The 24,552-nt window shown below is 41.0% G+C and overlaps 1 protein-coding gene across 1 annotated transcript in view; it reads left to right on the forward strand.

Moving 5' to 3' along the window:
* The first annotated feature begins 9,607 nt into the window (after positions 1 to 9,607).
* LOC107531619 (regulating synaptic membrane exocytosis protein 1-like) overlaps positions 9,608 to 24,552 on the forward strand; it is a 197,725-nt gene continuing 182,780 nt past the window's right edge. The window contains exon 1 of the mRNA XM_087817474.1: positions 9,608 to 9,787. Coding sequence (XP_087673600.1) covers positions 9,624 to 9,787 — 164 coding nt within the window. The 5' untranslated portion in view covers positions 9,608 to 9,623. The remainder of the gene's footprint in view (positions 9,788 to 24,552) is intronic.

Genomic DNA, 24,552 nt, shown 5'->3' on the forward strand with positions numbered 1-24,552 from the left:
TTTTCTACTTTATAATGTTAGAGATAATTAGACTTAAAAATACTGGTGGAATTCTTACTTTTAAATAGTAGAAAATTGAAATATAGAGATATTCAGTAACTTGTTGAAGACTGACTACACCATTAGAGCTGGAGCCAGACTCCAGATGAGCAGTGTCTTGGTTCAGCACCCCTTTTAAACACAATTATGTCTTTTTTTGGCCTCCCCAACTAAATTGGATGTGTGTGTGTGTCTTTTTGACCTCTTTCTGCATCAAGCATATTCCCCTGAATATAACAAGTGTTCAAAATATGGCTATTTATTTATTCATACAATGAGAGTTACAAAAATTTCTCCTCCAGCTTCATTTTCGAACCTGCTTTTGGCCATTTCAAATGCCCATCTCTTGCTTTATTTTCACTCCAGTTAAATTCTGCACCCCAAGGGTGGGTGTGTATGTACACGTGTGTGTGACTGATGAATGCTTTTAAGTTTACTACTTTCTCTAGTACCCAGGACATCCTTTAGCCTTAACCAAAGGACAATAAGACATTATATATTATGCTTTAACTTTTCAAAGCATTTCAAGGTCCATCTAGCTGGATGGGTAAAAACTGTCCTGCCTGTGCAACCCTCGGCACTGTGATGCTTCTCAAGCATTATAAACCAAGATAATGAGTGCCTGTAATATCTGAGTTCCATTGACTTTGAGGAAAGTGTACAGTTGGCCATGGCAGAGAGAAGATAAAGATACTCAGAGGAGCATGGAGTAGGCAGTTAAATTGAGATGCTCTGCCTGCTTCCCTTCCCAGACATACTAGAGGGAGACAACCATGTGGATGGGGAGAAATCTGACTTACATTACTTAGGAAAAAATTATGGAATATCAGCTAAAGATGAAGGTAAATCAAATTAAAGTGGAGAAAAATGAGGCACCAGTGATTGTAGGTTTCCAAATTGTCAAAGAGTTGTAGGAATTGTAGTCATTGTAATCAATAAGGAGGAGTTTGAATTTGTGATTTTTGGAAATGATACAGTTTGTGGATATAAAATTCTAAGGCTTAGTCATGAAAGTGGATGCTGAATGGAGTGGATTTGAGAAGACTGAAATACGGAAAGATCTTAAGGTGTTGGGTGGATCATCTGTGGGGATGCTAAAGATATTTTTCATGAGAGTGGATCTTGGGGTAGAGAGGAAGAGTGTGAGCTAAAGTCTTAGGTAGGTGAGAGTGAATGATTAAGAGGTTGGTAGAGTAATCTTAAGGAAAAAAGAAAGTAGTATAAGGAAAAATGTAGAAGAAAGTTTACAAATTGGAGGGAGAATATTAATCTGGATTCTGCATTGAAGGATCAAGAAAAATACTGGCTCTACCTCTGGTTCTGAAGAACATAGAAAATGAGAAAAGATAATCAATGATCTACACTGGTCATGCTAAATAATGTTAAAGTACCTACCTACTGTTGAAAGGAGTAAATATGTAGAACATCCAGCACAGGCCACATAATATGCTCTGTAAATATTATTCCTATTATAAAAAAATGCTGAGGGTAATTAAAGAAGATATAATTATCTCCATTTTAAAGATAAGGAGAGTCAGGCTCAGGAAAATTAAGTAGGGCTAATTAGTGCCAGAATAAAGAGTTGAGTCCTTATATTCTATCAGTTTTCCCACTTGCCTGTGGGTCTCGTGGCACTATGAATAGAAGCAAGTGTCTTATCCAGGGCTGGCCTGTGTAGGGTTGAATTGCTCATCTCAAACTTGGAAGTAGAAGATAGGAAATTAGGCAAAGACTTGCCAGAAAACAGTCTCAGGGGTTGGGTTCAGTCAGAGTATTATTTTAGGAAGGACTGCTTAAATCTGATAGTTGAAGTCTTTCTCTCTCTTTTAATAAAATACTATTTTAACATAAATATAATTATTAAATGTTACATTTAGTAAAGGTGTTTTCCAGCTTATTAAAAAATTTAGTGCTTATAAAATAATCTAGTCTTAGAAATTATTATCCAAGTCATTATTATCCAAGGGTGTTCTTTTAGCTTTGTGAGTAGGGAAAAGTTAACATTTATTTCTAAGTCAATTCAATTTGTCATACTCTTTAAGAGAAAGGGTTAATCACTCACAGAGCTGGGAAGATGGCATTAAGGGCTAGGCACTTTGTCCTAGCTGGTTTTCTCAGTGGTTAGAGCATTGGTCCTCAGACTGAAGGGTCCTGGTTAGATTCTGGTCAAGGGCATGTGCCTCAGTTGCAGGCTCGATCTTTGGCCCTCGTTGGGGCTTGTGCAGGAGGCAACCAACTGATGTGTCTTTCTCACATTGATGTTTCTCTCTCCGTCTCTCCCCCTCCCTTCCATTCTCTCTAAAAATACACACACACACACACACACACACACACACATATAATCTCCTTGGGTAAGGGTTAACAATAGCAACAACAAAAATTACTTAGGCACTTCATTTTAACCACTGTAAATTCTCAGAAGGCACTCTCAGAAGAACGAAGCTAATAAGTAGTTAAGGCATCTAAGATGGAGACTTTTCATATTACCTAAAATAAAAAATGAAGAATTCTCCAGAAGTTACTCAATGCAAAGAAGGAAATTGGAAGAGAACAGAATGTGGAGAAATTATCTGCAAACATTGCCAATTATACATTCTAAGTTTGACTAATATGGAAGACAAACAGTCTCAGAGGAATGCAAAAAAAAAAAAAAAAAAAAGAGGCCAGGACCTCTGATTGCACATCAGGAGGCAAGCAGCATTGAGAGGAAATAACTCAAAGAAAGAGCAGCTAAGATTCTTACTTACTTGGAAGAAGCATGTCCAAGGCTGGTATGATCCACCAGAAGAGAATAAATGAGGTCCCTTCTTCCAGGTCCAAGGACAAATACATTCCCACACATTGAATTCCTCATGAAATAAACAACAATTGTGGAAACTTACCAAAAATCAGATTAATATAGGTATTTGACTGAATTTGAGCCAAAATTTGATATCCAGTGTCAGCCAAATACTTTCAGTAAAATCTCTTGAGAGCCAAATGTTCTTTGAAGCCAGAAAGACTATATTTTTTGCAAATTACTCTATGTATCAATAGGGTGACCATATAGTTTATCGTCCAAACTAGGATATTTTTAAGTGGAAGGAGATGCTGTTGATAATAATACCTATACAACAGATACAAACTCAGGTGGTCCTGAACAAACCCGGATATATAATCACCTTATATATAAACCATTCTCGTGTGATAGATTATGGTGGTACTCATGAAAATGGTGGTGAAAAAGATATCGGTGGATGTGGTGATAACAAGCCAAAACTCTCGGGTTATAGTTCAGTGGTTAGTAAAGATTGCATCTCAGCAGGTGTCAGGTAAAGATATTCCTAACTAATTTATTTCAAAATTTTCTAGAAATTAAGAACACTTAAATAACTATAACTTGAATATACAGAATCCTGAAATCAAAAATACCACTTGCTTCCTCCTTGGAGTAGAAATTAACTAACACTTTGTTCTTATTGCTTACCTGGATTTCCATGTGTATGTAAAGTTTTGTTGATTACGCGTTAGTGGCTTCTTCAATTTTCTCATTGTGAACAGAGCAACAAAGGCCCCTTTGGCCCTCAAGCGAATCTTCCATAGAAGCCATCTTCAAAAACATTATATTTAAAAAATAAAAACTTTAGTTTTAAAAAACACACATTTGGGTCAGAGGGATCAATTAGCAAATTAATTCAAATATATTTCTCTTTTTGAGAGTTTAGATGATGATGATGATGATGACAACGATGATGAAAGTTTCTTGCTCTTCCTCCCACACCACTTATCCCTCTCCCAGAAAACAACACACACACACAGACACACACACGCACACACACACAGGCACACACACGCACACACACAGACACACACACACAGACACACACACACGCACACACACACAGACACACACGCACGCACACACACACAGACACACACACACGCACACACACACATGCACACACTCGTGCACACACACTCCCTGTCTCGGCCTACGGAGCCACCACCCATGCACCCACTGTTCAGCCCCAAGCAGGAATCGTCCTCAGGTCTGCCCTTCACAAACCCTCGCCCCTCCGCCGGCGGGTCTCTAGGTCCCGCCTGAGAAGCGAGTCTGAGCGGGTCCACGTCTCTCCGCTCCCACTGCACCACACCGGCCAAGCCACTCGAATCGCCCCTGCGCGGGCTTCCTGCTCCCACTCCTCGCTGCCACCCGTTCTCCTGCCGCCACCGGCAGAGTAATCTTTTAAAAAATAGAAATCATATCATTTAACTCCCCGTTTAAGCTCTTCAGCGGCTTCCCATTGCACAAGAATAAAACAGCACTTCTTGTTGTGGCGGCTGGGCCCGCTATCGGCTCATCTGTTGCCATTTTCTCTTCTTCCCACAATGATCCTGTCTCACTGGCCTACTTTCTGTCCCTCCAGAGCGCTGCCCTTTCCTGACTCAGAGGCTTGTCTCTCGCACTTTCCTCAGCTTATAACACTCTGTGCCCAGTCTTCTTAGGCTAGTTCCTTCTTTCCTTCAAATCTCTGCTCAAGGGACCCCTTCTTAGGACTTCCATTACTACCTATTTTTCCCACAGTTTACTCCCTATGATATCTGGCAAGTTATTTTCTAGAGCAATTATCATGATCCAACTGTTCTTATGTGTTTATTTATTTATGTCTCTCTCTTCCAACTGCATTGTAAGCATCTAAAGCAGAGGTCAGCAAACTCTTTTTTCTGTAAAAAGGCAGATAGTAAATATTTTAGACTTTGCAGGACACATGGTCTCTGCTGCATGCACTCTGTGATTGTAATATGAAAGTAGCTATAGATAATACATAAATCAGTGGGTGTGGCTGTGTTCCAATAAAACTTTATTCACAAATACAAGCTATTGGCTGCTTTGGGCTCATAGTCTGTAGATTGCCAATTCCCTCCAGGGCCATTACTCTATATGCATCATTCCCTCTCATATTCGTATTCACAGTGCCCAGCACAAAGCAGGTGCAGCACATATTCACAGCCTTTAATCCTTGACAAAACCCTGGAAGGTGGATATTGTTATCTGCATTTTATAGAAGAGCAAATAAGGCTAAATGAGGTTTACTAATCTACCCAAACTCACAGAACTATTGTATTTGTTTCTTAGGGCTGCCGTAACAAAGTACTACAAACTGCACAGACTACTCAAAACAACGGAAATTTATTCTCCCACAGACAGTGTGGAGGCTACAAATCCAAAATCAAGCCGTTCGCAGACCCATGCTTCCTCTGAAGCCTCTAGAGGAGGATCTTCCCTTCCCTCTTCCAGCTTTTGGTGCTTCTGGAATTCTTTGGTTTGGGGCAGCAGAGCTCCATTCTCTGCGCCTGTTTCACACGGCCTTCCTCTCTGTGGGTCTCTCTATTCTTCACACGCCCTTCTTCCCTGTATGTCTATCTGAGCATTCTCTCCTCTTATAGAGATGGTAGTCACTGGATTTAGCACTCATTCTAATACAATATAATCTCATTTTAATGAATTTCATCTGTAAAGGCCCTTTTCCAAATAAGGTCACATTCTGAAGTTCTGAGTGGACATGAATTTTGGGGGAAGACAGGATTAAGCCAACTACAACTTTCAAACAGTAGAGTAAGGATTTCAACTTGACTCCATTTTAATGATTTTCCACTCTGAAGTTATAATCTCAGCTATTAAGTTAACAGTTAACGGTGGCGTTCAATTTTAGAGTTATTTTGAGAAATGATGATTTGATAGTATCAGTGGAGAGTTAACAAACTTACTTTAAACGAGTCTGTCTAAGTCATCGTTTTTGACTAGTACCCTAAACATAATATTAGTTTTGACCTTAAGGGTACCACATACATATCTTATGAATAGAGATTTAAGACGTTTTTCTACAGATATTATTGGTTGGGCAAAGAGAATCATATTGAAAGTTTCATGATCTCTCGATAACATCTTTGATTACCAGCTTTGTAAGTCAGGATTCTTTCCAAAGCTTGTCTGAAGCATGTTTTCTCCTTTAGGGGAGAATGAAGTTCTATTGCAGCTCAAACACACTTGGGAAATGCCAGGCCAAACCAAGTAAAAGAGATTTCTTTACTGAAGTAAATAATTGCTTCTTAACACTTTTTACTTGTTAAGGTGACTTGTAAATTTCTAGGAGGGAGGTATTGTACATATGTTTCTAGGTTTATTGAACCTTTTCTGTAGAGTCTATTTAGGAAGTAATCATGTGTGGCACATACTTTGGTGCACTTACTTTGGGTGTTTGCTTGCTTATCTAAGTTCAGGTAAGTTCTGCTTTTCTGGAGTTCAATATGTATAAAGTTTATGTCTCTTGGATTTTAGAAATTTGTTTTGAACCCTTCCATAATGAATGACATTAGTTTCTGACCAAAGGGGAAACCCTGATGGTTTACACCATGGCAACTACTAACTTATTGGTCAGTTCATTCACTCATTTTTCCTTTATTCACATACTGATTTCATAAATGCTTATGGTGCCCAAGAAAGCAGCCATGGACATAAGATGATCGAGACCAGACTTCTTTTCATTAAGTCATCCAGATAATACACATCAATCACCATTTTCCAAAATAATTTTAATAAATGGAAACCACTTGCAATGGACTGAATTGTGCCCCCATAAAATTCAAGCATTGAAGCCCTAATCCCTAGTACCTTAAGATTTGACTATATTTGGAGATAAGACCTTTAAAGAGGTAAAGTTAAATGAGGTGATAAGGGTGGAGCCTTAATCCAGTAGGAATAATGCCCTTATAAGTAGAAGCAGAGGTACCAGGGAGGGTGAGCACAGAGAAAAGGTCATGTGAGGACAAAGAAAAAAGGTGGCTGCCTACAACCCAAGGAGAGAGGCCTCAGAAGAAATCAATCCTGCCAACATCTTGATCTTGGATTTCTAGCCTCCATAACGGTGAGAGAATAAATTTCTGTTGTTTAAGTCACCCAGTCTGTAGAATTTTGTTATCGCAGCCCTAAAATAAAAAGACCACTGTTAAATGCTCATCAAGCCCCTGCCTTCAAAGGCTTTATTCAGCTCATTCTAATGTCTATTGAGGGTTTATTCCTTTATTTGTATCTTAGAGGAATTTCAGGAGGACCAACTTGATTGGAAACCTCCTGAGGACAAGGCCTTGGTCTGTTGCATCTCCACATTGACTAGCAGACACAGGCATCTGGTAGAATGACTGTATCATCTACATTTCTACTCCCCTTTGTACATTAATAATTGAGAGGTAACCTAATACATTGCCCAGAAAGAGCAAGAAATAAGAAAAAGTGTACTAATAAAATCACTGGTAGAGTCAGAATTCAAACTATTCCCCCCAGCCCCCTGAATATATGCTGATCTGAGGGAAACAGGTTAAATTTTTTAAAAATGAAGGCAAGATGCCGATTAGAGTGATTTCATCCATTGCTTAATTAGAGGAAAGAAGAAATCTTTTCAGGCTGCAAAACTTATGCAAAATAACTGGACATTTTAGTGGCCTATGTGTTTATTTCAGTGATATCCTCATAACTGACATGACTACCAAAAAGTTAGTCCAAGGTTCAGTTGTGCAATTTAAAATAATGATTATAAAGCAATAGTAAGTGCCAGACACTGATTTTGGTTCTTTACATTTATTCTTGATACCACTGCTCAGGAAGGCTAGTGAAAAAACACAAGTAAGTCCAAAGGCTGGTGACTACAACGGCCAGCTTTAAAATTATGCTACGCCATTACTGGTTGAATAAATTGGAAGGTTTGCTCTGGAGAAAATTGAAGATGACATAATAGACAACTCGAATAGCTGAAAGGTTTTGAGGTAGAAGAAGGGTTTAGACATAGGAATCCATTTAAGAGGTTGTAAGCCTCCCATTACTGAAAGTATTCAAACAGATGTGTCCATGTAGAAGCAACACCTGTATTCAATGGTAGATCAAGTGGTTAAAACCTTAAATACCCTAAACTTGAAGATTTTAGGATCTTTAGGATCCATAAATACCATCATCATCTTCCTCTTTATTAACAAAATTAGGCTTGGAGGGGGAAAATATTAGCACTAGATTCCTCCTGGAACTCAGAAAGAATTCCCCAGGAGGGAAGCATACCAATTCTCTCCTTACTATTGATTTAAAAATTTTTTTTTTAAAAATTGTCATTCAGTTTGAACCCTTCTCTATATTGATTCTTTTATTATTAAGAAAATTCACTCTCCAGGTTTCAAAACTGATATCATTACCTGTGTTGGAAAGATTGTCTGTTTATGTTTGCCTTTATCAACCAGAGAAGCTCATCCTTAATGCCTACCGCTGGGCCAGGTGTTGAGCAGAAGCTTCTCACGTTATGATACGCTGAGTGTTTTTCTTATCTGGGATCAGTGTGTCTTGAGAAGCACCCACAGAGGCTAAGAAGTGAGTCCGTGATGATAGCGAGCATCGTTAGAAAAATTAGAGTAGATCATTCATTTGCAAGCACCGGAGGAGTGTGGTTAATACGATGTGATAGGGCTACCCACAGCCCCAAAATGACAAATTGAAGAGTTGCAGTGTTGCGGGGAATCTTGAGGATACATTAGGATAAATTGCGGAACAGTCCTACTGAGGATGGGTCAAGAAAGACACTGCATGCAATGCACCCGGAAAACCCAGGCTGCTGGAGGTGTGTGTATATCAAAATTATTTTTAAAAATTACATTGTTGTGGCTATACACACTTGACTAGTCATGAGAAAGATATGGTCGGGGGGGGGGGGGGGGGACACACAGCCAGAGGTGTTCCATCCTGCTGCTCGGAACACTGTGGGTGCTCAGATAATACGGATGCTCCACGATGAAGATGGTAACGAGAGTGAAGATGAACGCAACCCAGGAAAATACAGGGCTGGCGAGGATGACATAGACCAGGGACCAGGAAAGGAGGGTGACTCACGGCGAGGGGTGCCTGGGGATAGAGCGATGTGGGGTGCACGCCGGCGAGCGCAGGGGGAGCGGCTGGGGCACGCGCGGCTCGGACCCGGGGAGTGGGCGGGTGGGCGCCCGTGGGCGGAGCGGCTCCGGGACTGAGCGGCGGGCAGCTGCGTCTGCGAGAGCAGCAGCCTCACCCGGGAGCGGAGCCGCCGAGACTCCGCCTAACTGACACCCAAACTCTCCCTCTCCCTCCCGCAGCCCCGCGCGGGAGGCAGCGGCGCCCGGGAGCAGCCTCGGCGGCCGCCCCGGCCCCGCCCCCGCCCCGCGCGCCCAGCCCGCGGCGCCCGGATCCGCGGAGCCCGGCGCGCGCCCTCGCCCCCTCGCCGCGCCCGCCGCGCCCCTGTCCGCCCGCCCCCGCCGGCCGAGGCTGGGCTGCGGGAGGCGGCCGGGCAGCCCCGAGCCTCGCTAGGGCGACCAAAACAAAGGCAGCATCCGGGGCTGGGTGGAGGCAAACAACCATGAAAGACGGGGCTCGCCGCCTCCCCGGCTCCGCCGCCGCCGCTCCCGCAGCCGCCGCCGCCGCCGCCGCCGCCGCCGGGAGGGCTCCGCGGTGAGGGGAGGCAGGGGCGCCGCTGCCGCTGGGCGTGAAGCCGACAGCTGAGAGCCCGGGAGCCCGAGGAGGGGGCGGGCAGGCCACGAAAATGTCCTCGGCCGTGGGGCCCCGCGGTGCTCGCCCACCCACGGTGCCTCCCCCGATGCAAGAGCTGCCCGACCTGAGCCACCTGACCGAGGAGGAGAGGAACATCATCATGGCAGTGATGGACCGGCAGAAGGAGGAGGAGGAGAAGGAAGAAGCCATGCTCAAGTAAGCCCCCCGCCCCGCGCCGCCCCGCGCCACCCCGCGCCGCGCCTCCGCCGGCCCCTTCGCCGCGCTCCCCGCGGCTCCGCCGGGTGTGGGGGAGGGGCGGCGGAGGCGCCCGCCCGGGCCGGGGGCGCTGGTCTCGGGCAGGGAGGAGGCTGGGGCACCGGAGGAAGGAGGCATGCCGCCCAGCCCCGCAGCCGGGAGAGCGTGGCTGGCGCCTGGGGTGCAGAGGAGGGTCGGGTGCGCGGACACCCCCCGGGGCTGGGAAACGCGGAAGCTGGGAAGAGCCGGTCCCACCCGAGGGGAAGGGCCCTGGGCTGGAGCAGGTCAGGGGGCAGGGAGGAGCGGGAGGAAGGGCAGGTGGGAAGAGAGGTGCTGAGCATAGCTCCTCTTCTCTTCTTGGAGTTGTTTAGCAGGTTGGGGTTACCCCAGCGAAGGGTGCCAGCATTTACCGAAGAAAAATGCTTATTTTTAGTGTTCCTTTTGGTACTCGTTCACCTCACAGATCAAGGTTGGGTCTTTTTTTTGGGGGAGGGGGGCAGTTGCCATCTTTGGTAACCTGCCTCCCTAGTCTCTCTTTAACCTTTTATTCAGTCTTTTACACAGAATACCTGTGTGCAGACACATTTTCTTACCTATACATGATGCCGTTGGCAATGCAAAGTTCTTAATAATGGGAGAAGCTGATGGGGAGTCTGGTGTGAATACAACAGAGGTTCCTCTTTGCTGGTTTCCAAGAGACCTCCAGGGCCTGCTGAGTTCCTGGTGCAAGCAGAGTACAATAGGGGATTGGATATTTGCACGCATCTCCCCTTCTTTAAAGCCCATCAACCTTTCAAGGGACGGCTGTCCAGCGACCCGTTGTCCTGTGTCTGGGGAGGGAATGGGGCCCGTTGCTGGTGGTGCAGGAGTGTGTGACACTGTGCTGCTTACAAGGTCCTGCCATCCAGAGTTGGTTTTCCTTGCTCCTTAGCATCACAGCTAGAGTGGAGCTGAAGGGGACTTCAACCCTCCCTTCCCTCGGGAGCTCTTCATGTATTCAGGAAAGTTTTCAACTCAGGGGTGAGGGAATTTGGAGACCCTGCCTGGGACTAATTGCTTGGTGTCCCCTGGTTAGGCCAGAAGTGTATCTGGGGGCACAGGATTGGCATGAGGAGCCAAAGGGAACCTGTTGCATCTTACATTAGCTGATAGCAAAGAAGGGGCAGGGAGGAAACAGGGGTGACAGCCAGGCACGGAGCACACCCAGCATGACTCTCCCCCAGCCCCCAGAATTGCCTCCTGAAGTGAAGATGCTGCCACCAAAGGTTTTTTCCGCTTCCTCTCAGTGCAGCAATGCCTCACCGGACAGGAATCCAGGAGGCTGTCTTCACAGGCTGATGGGTCCCCACTGGTGGAACTGCTACCCAGATGGGAGAGGGGAATATTGAGGCAGAGCTGTGGGTGTCCGGTCACAGCAAAAGAGTAGAAATCCAGTCATTCCTGCCCTTTCATTATCGACTCAGAAAAGGGCCATTAACTTGGAAGGCCAGAGCTGGCCTGGTTCTTTAAAGAGCAGCAGGTTTCTGAATTCCCTGCTCCTTCGCATCCCAAAAATAAAAACAAACCAAAAAAATACTTTAAGCCTGCTGGCTTGAGGGAGGCAGAACCCTCGTCAATCTGCTGCCTGTCTCTAGTGGAACAATGATGTCCCTGGTGCTGCAGGCTTCCCCTCTTCTGAGATTGGAAGTAGTGGATGGTGTCTGGTGGTGCTGCTGTTTGTCTGTCTGGTTGTCAGTCTGTCTGTCCTCACTGGTTGCAGCCCCTGCCACTTGTCCTGGGCACCTTTTCTGCTGGTCAGGATTTACAGGTTTGCTACTGTTCCTCTTGGTGTTTGCTGCAGACAGCAGGTGGATGGAGGCCTCCAGCAGCCAGTGAAAACCATGGACTGCTGCTGCTTGACAGGGTCCGGATAGGAAGGGGAAGGCACAGTGCAAGTAGTGGCCATCACGCTCAGTCATTGGCTGTTTCAGGGATGGCAGAGAGTGTGGGATTTTAAGCGGGAGACAGTGAGTTTTAGGACAGAATCTCAAACTGGCTAACTGCCTAAGGACAGCAATGATAAGACTGTATGGGCTTATATAGACAGACAAGAGTATGGATCACTGTCTAGCGATTCATGTCTAAAACATCTTTCCCGCTGCTGTTCCTGTGGGTGCTGCCCACTGGCTTGCAAATATTGTTCCTTTATAGCAGGGATTCACAAAATATTGCAGTATGTGATGCTGTTACACAACAGCTCTCTACAATTCCGGACCTCTGCATTAACTTTATCAATCAGCCTCCACTGCTAGCGTCTTCGCCTTTTGTGCAGTGGCAGATCAGTGAGCGTTTGGAATACCAGTTTGCTGCCACATAAGTGTGTCAAATGGACTGCAATTAGTGGAACAGTGTACATTTTTCTAGAGCACACTTTATGTCTTAAAAACTGGGGACCATAGGGGCTATTCAGATGACACATAGTCAAAGGTAGTGACCTTTTCCAAACTTTGCATAACAATGGATTGGAAAACAGGATGCTTTCCACCGGGCCTTAAAATAGTTGTTAAATCAGAGATAAGTTTCTGTGGTAATGCTTGGTCCCTCATATCACATATCTGAGAAATTTACAACCAGATCAGACAAAGCTAAAGTTCTGGTAACAGAGCAATTAGACTTAAAATTCACTTTTGTTACCACTGCCGGACCATCACCTTGAGCTACCTACTGTGCATGTTCTGCCTCTTCACGATGTATAAAAATAGGCATTAATACAGAGAAGACAGAAGAGGGGTGGGTAAATATGCCAAAGAAACATTACAAAATATCAATTAAAATATAGTTATATAGTTTCATCAGCCTTGAGTAAATTACTACTTGAATTTGGTCTTGATAATGTCTTTAAATATGTATAAATAGAATAATCAAGCTACTTTCACCTCAAGATTTCAGAAAAATTTTATTTGAAATTGTAAGTATTTTATCATAAAAATAATTCATTTTGTTGGCAAAGTGAACTAATTTTAAATACCATTGGTATATTACAAGAAATAGTTGACTCCTGCAAGTAATTTTTAATGATTGATTTAATTATCTGAAAATAAAGGTCTTTTGTCAATCTTAATAGAGTTTTTTTTTGGGGGGGGTGCGTGTGTGTGTGTGTGTGTGTGTGTGTGTGTGTGTTCTGGAGACTTTTTGAAACCTAACTTCCTCAGTGAATACTCCTTTAAGTAACTGTCATCAGACACCATGAGCCAATCTAGTACATGGGTTGAAAACTGCAGTATCTGGGACCTAAATCAGAGAAAACCTCATTAAGATCTAAAGTCTTATTCCTTTTTTATAAAGGCTCCATAGAGAAAGGAGCTACAGAATAGTAGAGAAGAGAAAAAGTAGAAATAAAGGGATGGTTTGAGAAGAGAGTGAGAACCATACTGGAATATTTAATAAAACTACTAACATTTATTGAGCATTTATCTCACACTGGCCATTATTCTAAGTGGTTATTGACTCACATGCAGATAGTTGAACTATGTTCAAGCTTAATATTTGTATATTTGAATTTTCACAACAGCCTGTGCCGAAGGTAAGTTAGGTCATATGATCCTCAAATCCTCCTCTTACACTCAGAGAGTTCCAGTAATAACCTCAGTTGACTCATATAACATGGCCCAATCAGGATCCAAACCCAGGTCTTTTTAAAAAAAACGTGTGCTTTTTAAAATTACAGTTGATGTACAGTGCAGACCTTTTATTCTAAATCCCAAGTATTTTCCCCCACACTACACCATCTTACCAGGAAGAAGCTTGTATTTCGCCTACCTTTTCCTTAAATTAATTTCCTCTCTTTCCTTAGTTTCAGAGATGTGGTTTGGCAAAAGGTTAGGTTGATTCAGAAGTCCAGCTGCTGATTCTAAGAGGGTCTGCAACTTTACCCACACTCTATTTCATGTGGATAGAGGGCAGGGGAATAGTCTCCAGTTCAAAATTAACAAAAAGCACCGTAGTGCTATCCTGGAAAGACCATTAATCTTGGACCCAAGCATTTTTGGGTTCTAAATCTAGTTATGCCACTTGCTTGTGTAAATGTGGGCAAGAAAATTAAACGGATTCCACGAAGTTCTGTTTTTCTTACGAATCCTGCAATTCATGGTGTGAATTGATTTATATAAAGAGTATTGACTTTGGACTTCTCCCTCTCTTCTTAGCAGGGAACCAAACACTAACTTTTCAGACATCCCTACTATCTAACCACTTCCCTCATGAGAGGAGAAAGAAAGTAGAAAGAGCAGAACTCGGATAATTTCAGCTTTTCTTTGCTCTATTTCTCCCTCCCAGAAATGATATTACTGGGGCCTGAAATGTATCCATAAGGCTCAATATGAGAGGCCCCAGTCAACAACTGGGCAGGGTAGGAAAAGGAGACTGAGCAGCTGGGGAGGGTAAGGCTACAGTACCCAAGGATGCAGGCATCATGTTTTCCTGGAGGTTTGCAAAGATTTTCATGTTGTATGCCCAAAAATATTCTAGCATATTGCCGAGGCAGGGTGGGTAAGAACGAAAAGGGAAAAGGTGACAGTAAGGAGGGAAAGATGACTCAACCATGGGCAGGGGTCTAACTCTGCTGAGGAGATGCTATGTTAAGTAGAAGACCACTGTGGGAGAAAACTTAGAACCTTGCACTCAGGCCCGCCGGGCGTGGCTCAGCTGTTGAGCGTTGACCTAGGATCCCGGCGATTGGGGTTCGATTCCCAGTCAGGGCATATGCCCGGGTTGTGGGCTCGATCCCCAGTCAGGGGTGTGCAGGAGGCGGCCGATCAATGACTCTCTCATCATTGATGTTTCAGCTCTCTCTCCCTCTCCTTTCCTCTCTCTGAAATCAATAAAGATATATTAAAAAAAACAAACAAAAAACAAACAACCTTTCACTCATTCTAGTCTCCTTCACACCATGAATGGATATGGTTACACTGAGGGAAGGTTAATCCTGAAATCTTCTGGAGTTTTCCACTTTCAACAAAAACCTATCTTAGCAAATGTGCATGCTCAGTACTGAGCTCTCCAATACTCACAGAGGAAATATAGAAAAGGGAAGCCTAAAAAAATGAAAGAAGTGAGGTGTTAAAGGGAATGGAGGACAAGAGAAATAACCATTAGTTCACAGTTTTGCCAACCTGTCTTGACTTTCTTTCAAGTTGTATGTGTTCCTTCTCAACCAGAACTGAGGGGGACCGTTGTTTAAGCAAATAGGTTGCTAAATTGGAAGTAGGATATGGAAACCTGTGTGGGCTATATGTGCTGCTGCTGACTTGAATAGAAATACTTGAATAGAAATACTGCATCTTGGGAGTGTTATTTGCTCAACTTGTTCAATGGGGAGAGCAGTTTGCGTTCAGCGTGTATAGTAAGCTTCCTGGAAAGATAGCAAATATGGGAATTCCTGAAATAATATTGTTTTTCTCCCATATCTGTAAAATGCAGATGGATAAGTTTTTGTACCATGGATTATGAAGTCCATTGTGTTGCATTTCATTTTATCTTTATGGGCTGTTTTATATTTTTAAGCAACTTTTTACATTTTGCCTTTGATATGAGTTAGCTAATGTAGAGCTGGTCCTGGGAGTTGAAGTAAATTTGTCCAAGACACATGGCAACTAGAGTAATAGAACCTACAACCATGTACATGGACTCTAAGTCTTTAGTGTTCTTTTAAGTCTTTTTATAAGTGCAACAAGCTGTGGGCATTATGGTTGGTTTCCCTCTTCTGATGGGGGAGGAGACTACCACATCTTAGTGCCTTCTGTGTGTCAGGCACTTGGCTGGATACTTTACTTATTTCACTCTGCCTTGTGCTCATCTCCTGATGAGAGGCTCATCCTGCCAATACTCTGTGCAGTTTTCTACTATTATTGAAATTCCCAGAACTACCTAGGTACCTTCCTGAACTTTTGCTCATGACATTTGAACTAGAGTCTAGAGAATAAAATTAAAAGGAGCAAGAGAAGAATTTAATGTGGCTAAATGCCATTTTCTACCCTTTTTCCAAGTCCCCCTGCCTCCACCCTCTAGATCCGGCCGCAGGTGACTCACTAACCGCATATGCACCTGGGGCTTTTCTGATCTCCTTGCTTATATTCTCTAACACCTTAGCAATTTTCCACCATACTTCTCCACCAGGAGGTTATCTCTTCTCCCTACTGTTGTTCTGAATTGTATTATTAGGTAGGCTATTTCTAACAAAGTATCGTATCATATTCAATTTAACATTAAGACCTTCATTTCAGGTATTAGAATTGGGTCAGACGTTGGGGCTGTTTGGGTAGAATAGTAATCTGCTGATAGCCTGATGTTGGTGTAGTTCCTACTATATTTTAATTGGTAGGTTTTAAAACTGTCACAGCCCAGAAAGGGAGGTGAGCATCAGATAGTTGGATAGAGCAATGACTAGATATTGGCCTCCGTTTCTTTATGTGCGAAGTGGAATTGTTAATGCCTGCCCTTCTAACTTTATGAGGCTTTGTAGAAGAATCCTAAGATCATCCGTTCCTGTGATTATTGCGGCTACTAAGGGTCCTGTGGAGATGGGTTCTTGTAGAATAATCCACCCTCTGTGTCATGCTAGCAGTGCAGTTTGGCCAGGGCTGCAGCTACCGGTGTGAGGACTTGGCAAGGAGACAAAAGGTAAAATGAGTCCAGGATGTGATCTGGACCATTTACCTTCTTTACATTCTTCTTCCCTTCTCATTAAATAGCTCATAAATGTCTTTAGCACAAAAAGCAATGTGGGCAAAATGATAAATTTTGAAATACCTAAAAGGCAACAATCCTAATTCAAACACGGGAAGAGAAATTAGCTGTAGGTAATTTCCTCATCTTTTACTAGAAAAAAAATTAGAGAAAAAGACTGATGATTTTAGTGTCACTGAATTTAATAAATTATTCATTTTCTGAATTAGCTGAATGAAGGGCCATATACTTTAGTAGTTTCTCTTTCATGAGGGTTTACTGTTGGGTGATGCATATAATGGATTGTATGTTTTAAGAATTTTTGAAGATTTTGTTCTGGATGTTTTAGGTTTTCTGTACGTATATTTTCACACTCTTATATCAAGCTTATTTATACTTATTTTGATTTAGGTCAGTTTCCTTTGGATGGCAAGAGGGGAATATACTGCAGAGCTGATGTTAGATATTCCTACCTCTATTGCAATCTTGTAAAAATTTCCTGTACACACAAACCTTTATTTAAAGACAAAGTAGAATTGTTTAAAAGGAAATTGACTGTACAAGTTGGTTTGGCCAGGACAGTATCTGTTTATGCCTATTTCATGCTATAATTATGGATAGTACCTCTTTCTCTCGGTTTCAATGTAGATGATAAATTATATGGTTTTCTTCCTTATAAATTTTGCCTTCCCTGGCCCAAATTATTCGTTTACAATTTCAGAAAAGCAATTAACAGTGATAAAATATATCTTATCAATAAGTAATGCAAACAAGTTGTACACATAGAGCCTTGACACTCATTGTTTGGTAAATGGAAAGGCTTTTGCTGAGAAGGAGGTGTTATCTTTGATGGAGCCTCAGTGGAATGCTACCTTTTATGGCAAAGTAAAATTTCAAAACATTTTCAAGTAACAGTAGCACTGAATTGCAACTGCATACAGGACTCTCTGTGAAAATTCCCCTTTGGGCCTTGCAAAAAAGCAACCTGCGGTTTGGAAAAGACTTTTAGATTTTTAGACAAATAGATTTTTAGAATGCAGTATTTTGATAACTCTTTTGAAGTTTAGATAGTAAAATAAGGTAACGTTATAGGAAGTAATTTTGTGTAATTTGAAAGTAATTAATGTGCTTAATTAGATAGTAGCTCCTTTAAAGAACCATAATGAACCAAACAGATATCTTTATATGATATAAAGGATAATATCTTACTAATGATTTATATATTATTTAGTATATACATTTTTTTTATTCCCCACTATTATACTAGGTAATTATTGCCTGGAAGATGCCATTATATTTACATAGAGAAAGTATGTGAATTGAAAACCAATTAAGGGATCTGTACTGTGATATAAATGTCTCACACAGCTTAGCTTTTTTAAATGGGCTCTCATGCATGATATGTGTATTTATAAAAGGGAAGCACTACAGTAGTAGTTATTGATGAAGTTTTATGGCTATATTTGTTAGACTTTACATCTATTTAATTAGCTCCCAACTTTCTGTGCTTGAAGCATTTTGATTGATATTTGAGAAGTGTTCTCTCAAAAATACCAAGTTATTTTAAAGTTATAAGTGATAAGTACACAAGCATCATGTGCCCCGTTATTGTTTTGGCCATTTAAACATAGCTCTTAACAAATGCAACAGAGAGGTCTTTATTCAGGTCACTAGTTATTTTGTTTTCAATCTATGGGGTTTACATTTTAGAAAACTAGGTAGATGGTATCTGAAATATCTCAGGAATGTATAAATCAAAGTATCAGGTTTCTTCAAATATAAGGTAGTGTACATATCCACACACAGGCATTCTATCCAGGTCAGAAAGATTACTTAGTGTATTAGTAGAAAGAGATGAAAACAATAGTAAAGTTAATCGAATGGCTTTTCCTTTTATATTTCACACAGCTTAGCAGCTTTATCTTCCTTAGCTATCTCTGTCTTGTAATATATTGGGGCTTAAGTCTCCTTACTTAACCTTTCTTTTCTGGGAAAAAATGGATATATTTTTACATCCTGGTATCTGAAATAAAGGGATATTGAAATGAGCTGGCTCATTTATTTTGGATATTAAAATTTTGGTAAGAGTAAAAATTGTACAGAGATTCTACTTTGACATTCGTCATGATCATCATGAAAATTGTCATAAAAACATAATTTGAGAAAATATAGTAAAGTATTCTTGTAATTAAGCTAGATATTTCAGTTTACAGAAGTGTATGTACCCTAAGGCAAATCTAGCTACTTAATATGTACCAATCTGGAGTAAAAGCTTGATACTGGTCTGAAAAAGGTACTATCACCTGTACTGTCGTCTGAGTATTGTTCTAGACACATTCATTAGAAAAGGATGGCATGATATTTGGAGCTCCAAAGGTCTAAGCTATAATAGTCATTACTGAGTAGAACTATGATTGCTAGTTAGTCAGGTGGCTATTTAGTCCCTGCCTTCTCAAAGGCAGCATAGTTTAAGATACTTGGAGGCCCACGTGCAATTATTAAACAAAACAAAATAAAGCAAAGCAAAAACATAGTCTCAGGTTACAAGGAGCAGGTACTTTATCTGTTAAGGTAGTGTAAATTAAAAAAAAATTACATTACATATACTTTGGGAAAATTCTACATATTTTGTAATACAAAATAGTGCAAAATGAAAAAGTGGTAGTTATAATAAGAGCCAAAGGACTTCATGGAGCTCTCTTTTGCCCTTCCTTCTATAATTCCATTTCCTTCTGATTTGCCTTCTAATTTCCTATATGTTCCTACTCAGTCTTCTCTTGACTCTTAGATGTTGGCTTTCCCTTTGGTCCCTCTCGACCTTCTAGTCCTCCCATTTTGTGTGCAATGTCTGGTCAATCTTAAGCACACCCCTGGCTTTAGTCATACTTCTATGTTAATGATTCCCAAATCTATATTATTACATTAGAATTGTCTTCCAAATTCTGGATTGGTGCACCTAACCACCTCCTAAATATCTCTACCCGGATGTCTCATAGGCACTTCAAAGTTATTGTGATCCGTCATAAATTTGTTGATTTTCTGCCTAAACTTGATGCTTTTCTGTAATTCCTGTCATTATGGTAGCAGCACCATTACAACTCCTTGTTCAGCCACTGACAGATCCTACAGATTTCATCTTCTTAGAATACTTTGAATTTCTCATTTATTTTCGAATCCCATTGCCTTTACCTTAATGTCAGTGCTCATCACGACTGACCTGGATGCCTGCAGGAACCACTTTATTCATTTCCCTGCCCCCGGTCAGACCTTCTCCCATCTGATGTTCAAACTGAAGTCAGAGGAATCTTTCTAAAATTCGTCTGATCACGTCCCTCCAGCAAGACCCCTTCACTTTGAGAGTAAGTTTAAACTCCCTAACCTGTAGCCTGCTTGCTTTCTCCTTTCACTGGTTTGTGCACACCTCCCTGCTGCAGCCTTCCTGCCCTGGTTCTGAAAGTGTCATTGCTGTTCACAGCATGGCGACTTCACTTGTGTTTCCTCTCTGCCAGGAATTTCCTTCTTCATCTACATAATTTTTATGTAACATTTCAGATTAGCTCAGGATACCTCATCTCAGACTTTCCCAGTTAATTTTAATATTTGTCCTCTGTGCACATCTCTGTCATAACCTCTTTTATGTGACAGTCTCACCTCAGTACAGCATAAGCAGGTTCATTCTTACATGTATCCCTCATACAAGCAGGAGCCTGGCATGTAATAGGTGCCTGAAGTTTTAAAACTGTGTGTGTGAATGAATGAGTGGATGTAGAGGATGTGGAATGGAGGAGTCACCTAAGGCTGCTGGATGGATTAGTTAAGTGTGAGTAGGTGGACAGAGTGGGAAGGTTATTTTAACCCTGGGAATTCTAATAGCAAATTCTGAAAGCGGAGAATGAGCTGAGTGGTTTTGGCTATTGAGAGAACCAGGTTGGCCAGAATTTACGAGGAGAATCTACTAGGTACTGGATATTACAAGGTTAAAGTGAAATATAATTTTCAGATTTTCTGCTTTACTCTTAATTTATCATTCATGTGTTTTTGAAGGGCAGCGTTCTTGTGGTGTTTGAATGTCATCATGGGAAGATGTAAATAATACATTAAAAAAATCTTCTAGACAGACATGCTTAATGGAAACATTTCCTTTGAATTAAAACATCACTAACTTCAGTAACAGTTTATACTATATGTTCTCTAATTTAATATTTAGAATTAGATTAGATGCCCATGACCATAAAGTGTTATCCTGATTATATTTTTAATTATAAAAATGCCCCTTAGTTAAGTCATCTCCTAGACTTAAACTCTTTGGAAGCAGGCATCTTCTCTTAATCATCTTTGTATTTTTGTTGCATCCTCCTGTGGCTGATGCATCGTAGGCCCTCAATAAGTGCTTGTTGAACTGATATCATACAGCCTGTGTGTCAGGACACAAAAGCACTGGCCTTTGACATAACACAGCCTGACAGTTGAAGTATAGATGGGAGCTGAGAGATTGCCTAGTCCTGTGCTGGCACGTCGCATACAGGCAGCTTCTTATCCTACAACAGCAGCATCCCTGATAAATGTTGGAGACCTCAGATCATTTCTGAATGTCCAGGCTATCAACTGATGAGAACTGGCAATCAAACAGAAATATTTTAACCACTGAACGTTTATTCCAACTTCACTTTTAAGACAATAAAACTGAGGCCCAGAGACGCTTTTAGGATTTCATTATTAAGTAGTGAGTCAACTAGGTATACGACTTTTTCTCCTGGTCCAGGGTTTTTTCCCACTATCACACTCTCTCCACATGGTTTCTATTGACCATCAAATCCAAACAGTTAGTTTATTTTTCAAATTTGGTTTGATTTACCTGCTCTCTAGGATTATATCCTGTTATAGAAAACTCCAAGGGAACCTCTAATTACTTTGTTGATTTAGAATTTGGTTATGGTGAGTATTATTCCAAAAAAGTGGGTGATTGCCAGTAACTAAGAAATATTTTATTTGGAGATCATCTTTGCAATGATATTTGCTGCAATTATATTTAAGCTATATCAATACTTCTTAATTGTGATCATTTTATTTTAAAATTTTATAACTTCTCTGAAAGATACAGTGTTTTCAATATGCAGTAATTTATTTATGATTTCAAATAGCTTTTCCTACTATGTTTTTAAATTATGTACATATTTAAATCATGTTTTGTTTTTTCACTTAGAAAAGCCAGTTGGCTTTTGTTCACTGTGAGGAGAGCTTTCTTTGGTTCCTTCTCATTTGGAACTTTGGCTTCAGCTAGACTGTTGGTCAGTGACCCAAAGAAAGAATTAGTGGGTGGGAAGGGAATACAAACTCACATATACATCCATGAACACTCACATCTCACTCATGCACCTGCATGTATAAATTCTCACACCCACATACCTGAAAACTTAAAACATTCTTTCTATGAAGTATTTTTTAAGGAAGTTAATTTTATTTATTTACAGAATTTGCATGACTTAGACATACCTCTCATTAGTCTTTGTAACCATGGCCCTTTCTTGAAAAGGCCCTTTCTTTGTATCCATATGATCCTACCGTGGCCATGGCTGATTGAACTAAAAGATGGGTACTTGACCCAAGTCCAGATGATTCATATACTGGCCAAGAACTAATGAGATTCTCCTTCAAATGGAAAATAAGAAGCACTCAGAGGGTCAAGAAAATGATTGATACCCATTCATTTTTTTCTTGAAACAAAAATGGATTGAGCATTTATGATATGCCAGACATTATGCTAGAATTAATAGAACCATCTCTCCCCCTCCCTTTGTAGGAGGAGATACATTTTACTTAAAGATGCAGCACAGGACAATATATAATATTTTGGTAAGATAATATAAACTAGGAATTTTGGCTAAGATCAGGCTTGCCAAGGATGGCTCTTCATAGATGAGAGAGAGGACTAAACTAAGATCTGAGGATGAGTAGAAGTTAATTAGGCAAATACGGAATATAGACCTTGTAGACAGGAAGAACAGAGTCTCTGGTGGGAGGGGGAATGATGATTCTGAAGGAGTGGAAGGAAGCCAGCATTGTGGAAGGAGAGAAAGTCCAGAGGAAGCCAACAAGGATGTGGTTTGAGAGGAATTTGGAGAGGTACGCAGAAGGCTGACAATGTAATAGTCCTCAAGTTATGGAATAAACTTTTATCTTTATCTGAAGAATCAAAAAGTTTTGAAGAAAGATATAATATAATCCTATGAGTATTTTAAAAAGTTTATTCTGGCTACAGTATCAAGAACCAATTGATGAAGGCCTAGAGCATGTATGTGTATGAAACAGCTGGAGGGCTATTGCACAAGTCCGGGTGAGAGATGTTAGATGCAAGGACTTTGGTGGTGATGGCAAAATGTTAATATTTGAGAGAGATTTGGCAAGCAAAATCCACCTTTTAAAAACATTTTAATCCTCACCAAAAGATGTTTCCACTGATTTTATAGAGGAAGGGAGAGAAAGAAACATCGATGTGAGAGAGAAACATTGATTGGTTGCCTCCCATACGCATCCGACAGGGGATCCAACCTTCCACCTAGGCATATCCTTTGACTGTGAATTGAACCCACAACTGTTTGGTATGATGCTCCAACCAACTGAGCCACCTGGCCAGGGCCAAAGCCACCTTTAAAAAAAAAAAATGATTAGCTATGAGTTGACATCTGACTTGTGCCACCAAGTTTTGGGGGTATCTGGAGGAATTGAAGGGAGATCCTAAGTTTAGTTTTGGTTGTTTGGCTTTTGTAGGTGGATAGAATGGGTTGAAAATGCAAATTTATGGATCATCTATAAACAGGTGACAATGAGGTTGCAGATTAGGATGAGTGACTAGATTCAGAGAAAGAGAAAGCCTAGGAATGAGCCTTAAGGAGACTTCACCTTTAAAAGTTGACCTTGCAAATACATTAAAGAAGAAAGGTAAGATAAAGCCAAGAAACCCTTGTTACACCAAATAAAAAGAAAGAATATTTTATCCCCCTAGGGATGATTCAAATAAAAAAAAGTCTGGCAACATCAAATATTGGTGAAAGTAATGAGCAACTAGAGTTCTTACATATTGTTTGTGGGAGCATAGTATGGCACAAATATTTTAAGAAACTTTAGTAATTTCTTAAAATGCCAAACATGCATCTATGTTTGACCTAGGAACCTGATATGTAGATATTTATAGAAAAAAAAACGAAGACACGTATTTACAAAAGCTCTTGTATGAGGATGTTTGTAGCAGCCTTCTTTATAATAGCCCTAAACTAGAAATGACGGTGGTATATTCATCCAGTGAAAATCTACCCGGCAATAAAAAGGAATAAACTTCTGATACATGAGCAATATAGAGGAATCTCAAAATCTTCATGCTGAATTTAAAAAGTCACAGACACAAATAGTGCAGACCTTAGGATTCTGTTTACATAAAGCTCTAGGCAAAGCTAATCCATGGTGCTATAAATCACACTGTGTTCTCTTTATGGTAGCAGGGGTGAGGGGTTGACAGAAAAAGGGTAAGAGGCAATTTTTTGGAGGGATGGAGTGGTGTATATTTTGATAGGGACATATATTATACATGTTATGCATTTGTCAGATTGATCAAATTGTACACTTAAGATCTGTGAATTTCACTGTGTATAAATTATATCTGAATTAATAAAACAGGTATTCTGCTGAGACAGCAAGTACAATGAAAACTGGTAAATAGCTATTGGATTCAGTAACAAGGGGATCATTGGTGACTTCAGAAAAAGCCTTTTCTATGAAGTGATGGGGCCAAAACTAGATTGGAATGATCAGAGTGAGGGGAAGGAGAATAAATATATACAGTTCATATGGGCACATCTTTCAAGAAGTTTGAAAAAAGAGATATGAGGGGATACCTGGAGGGAACTGAGGGGGCTTTTTTAAGTAGAATTTAAATGTGCATCCCATGTGGGCCTCTTTTAAATTGAATTTAAATAGAATAAATATAAGGATGATTGAAGGTTGATGGGAAAAATACAGTGAACAAGATG

This window comes from Miniopterus natalensis, chromosome 5 (assembly GCF_054644295.1).
Source record: "Miniopterus natalensis isolate mMinNat1 chromosome 5, mMinNat1.hap1, whole genome shotgun sequence".
In the NCBI taxonomy this organism is placed as follows: Eukaryota; Metazoa; Chordata; class Mammalia; order Chiroptera; family Miniopteridae; genus Miniopterus; species Miniopterus natalensis.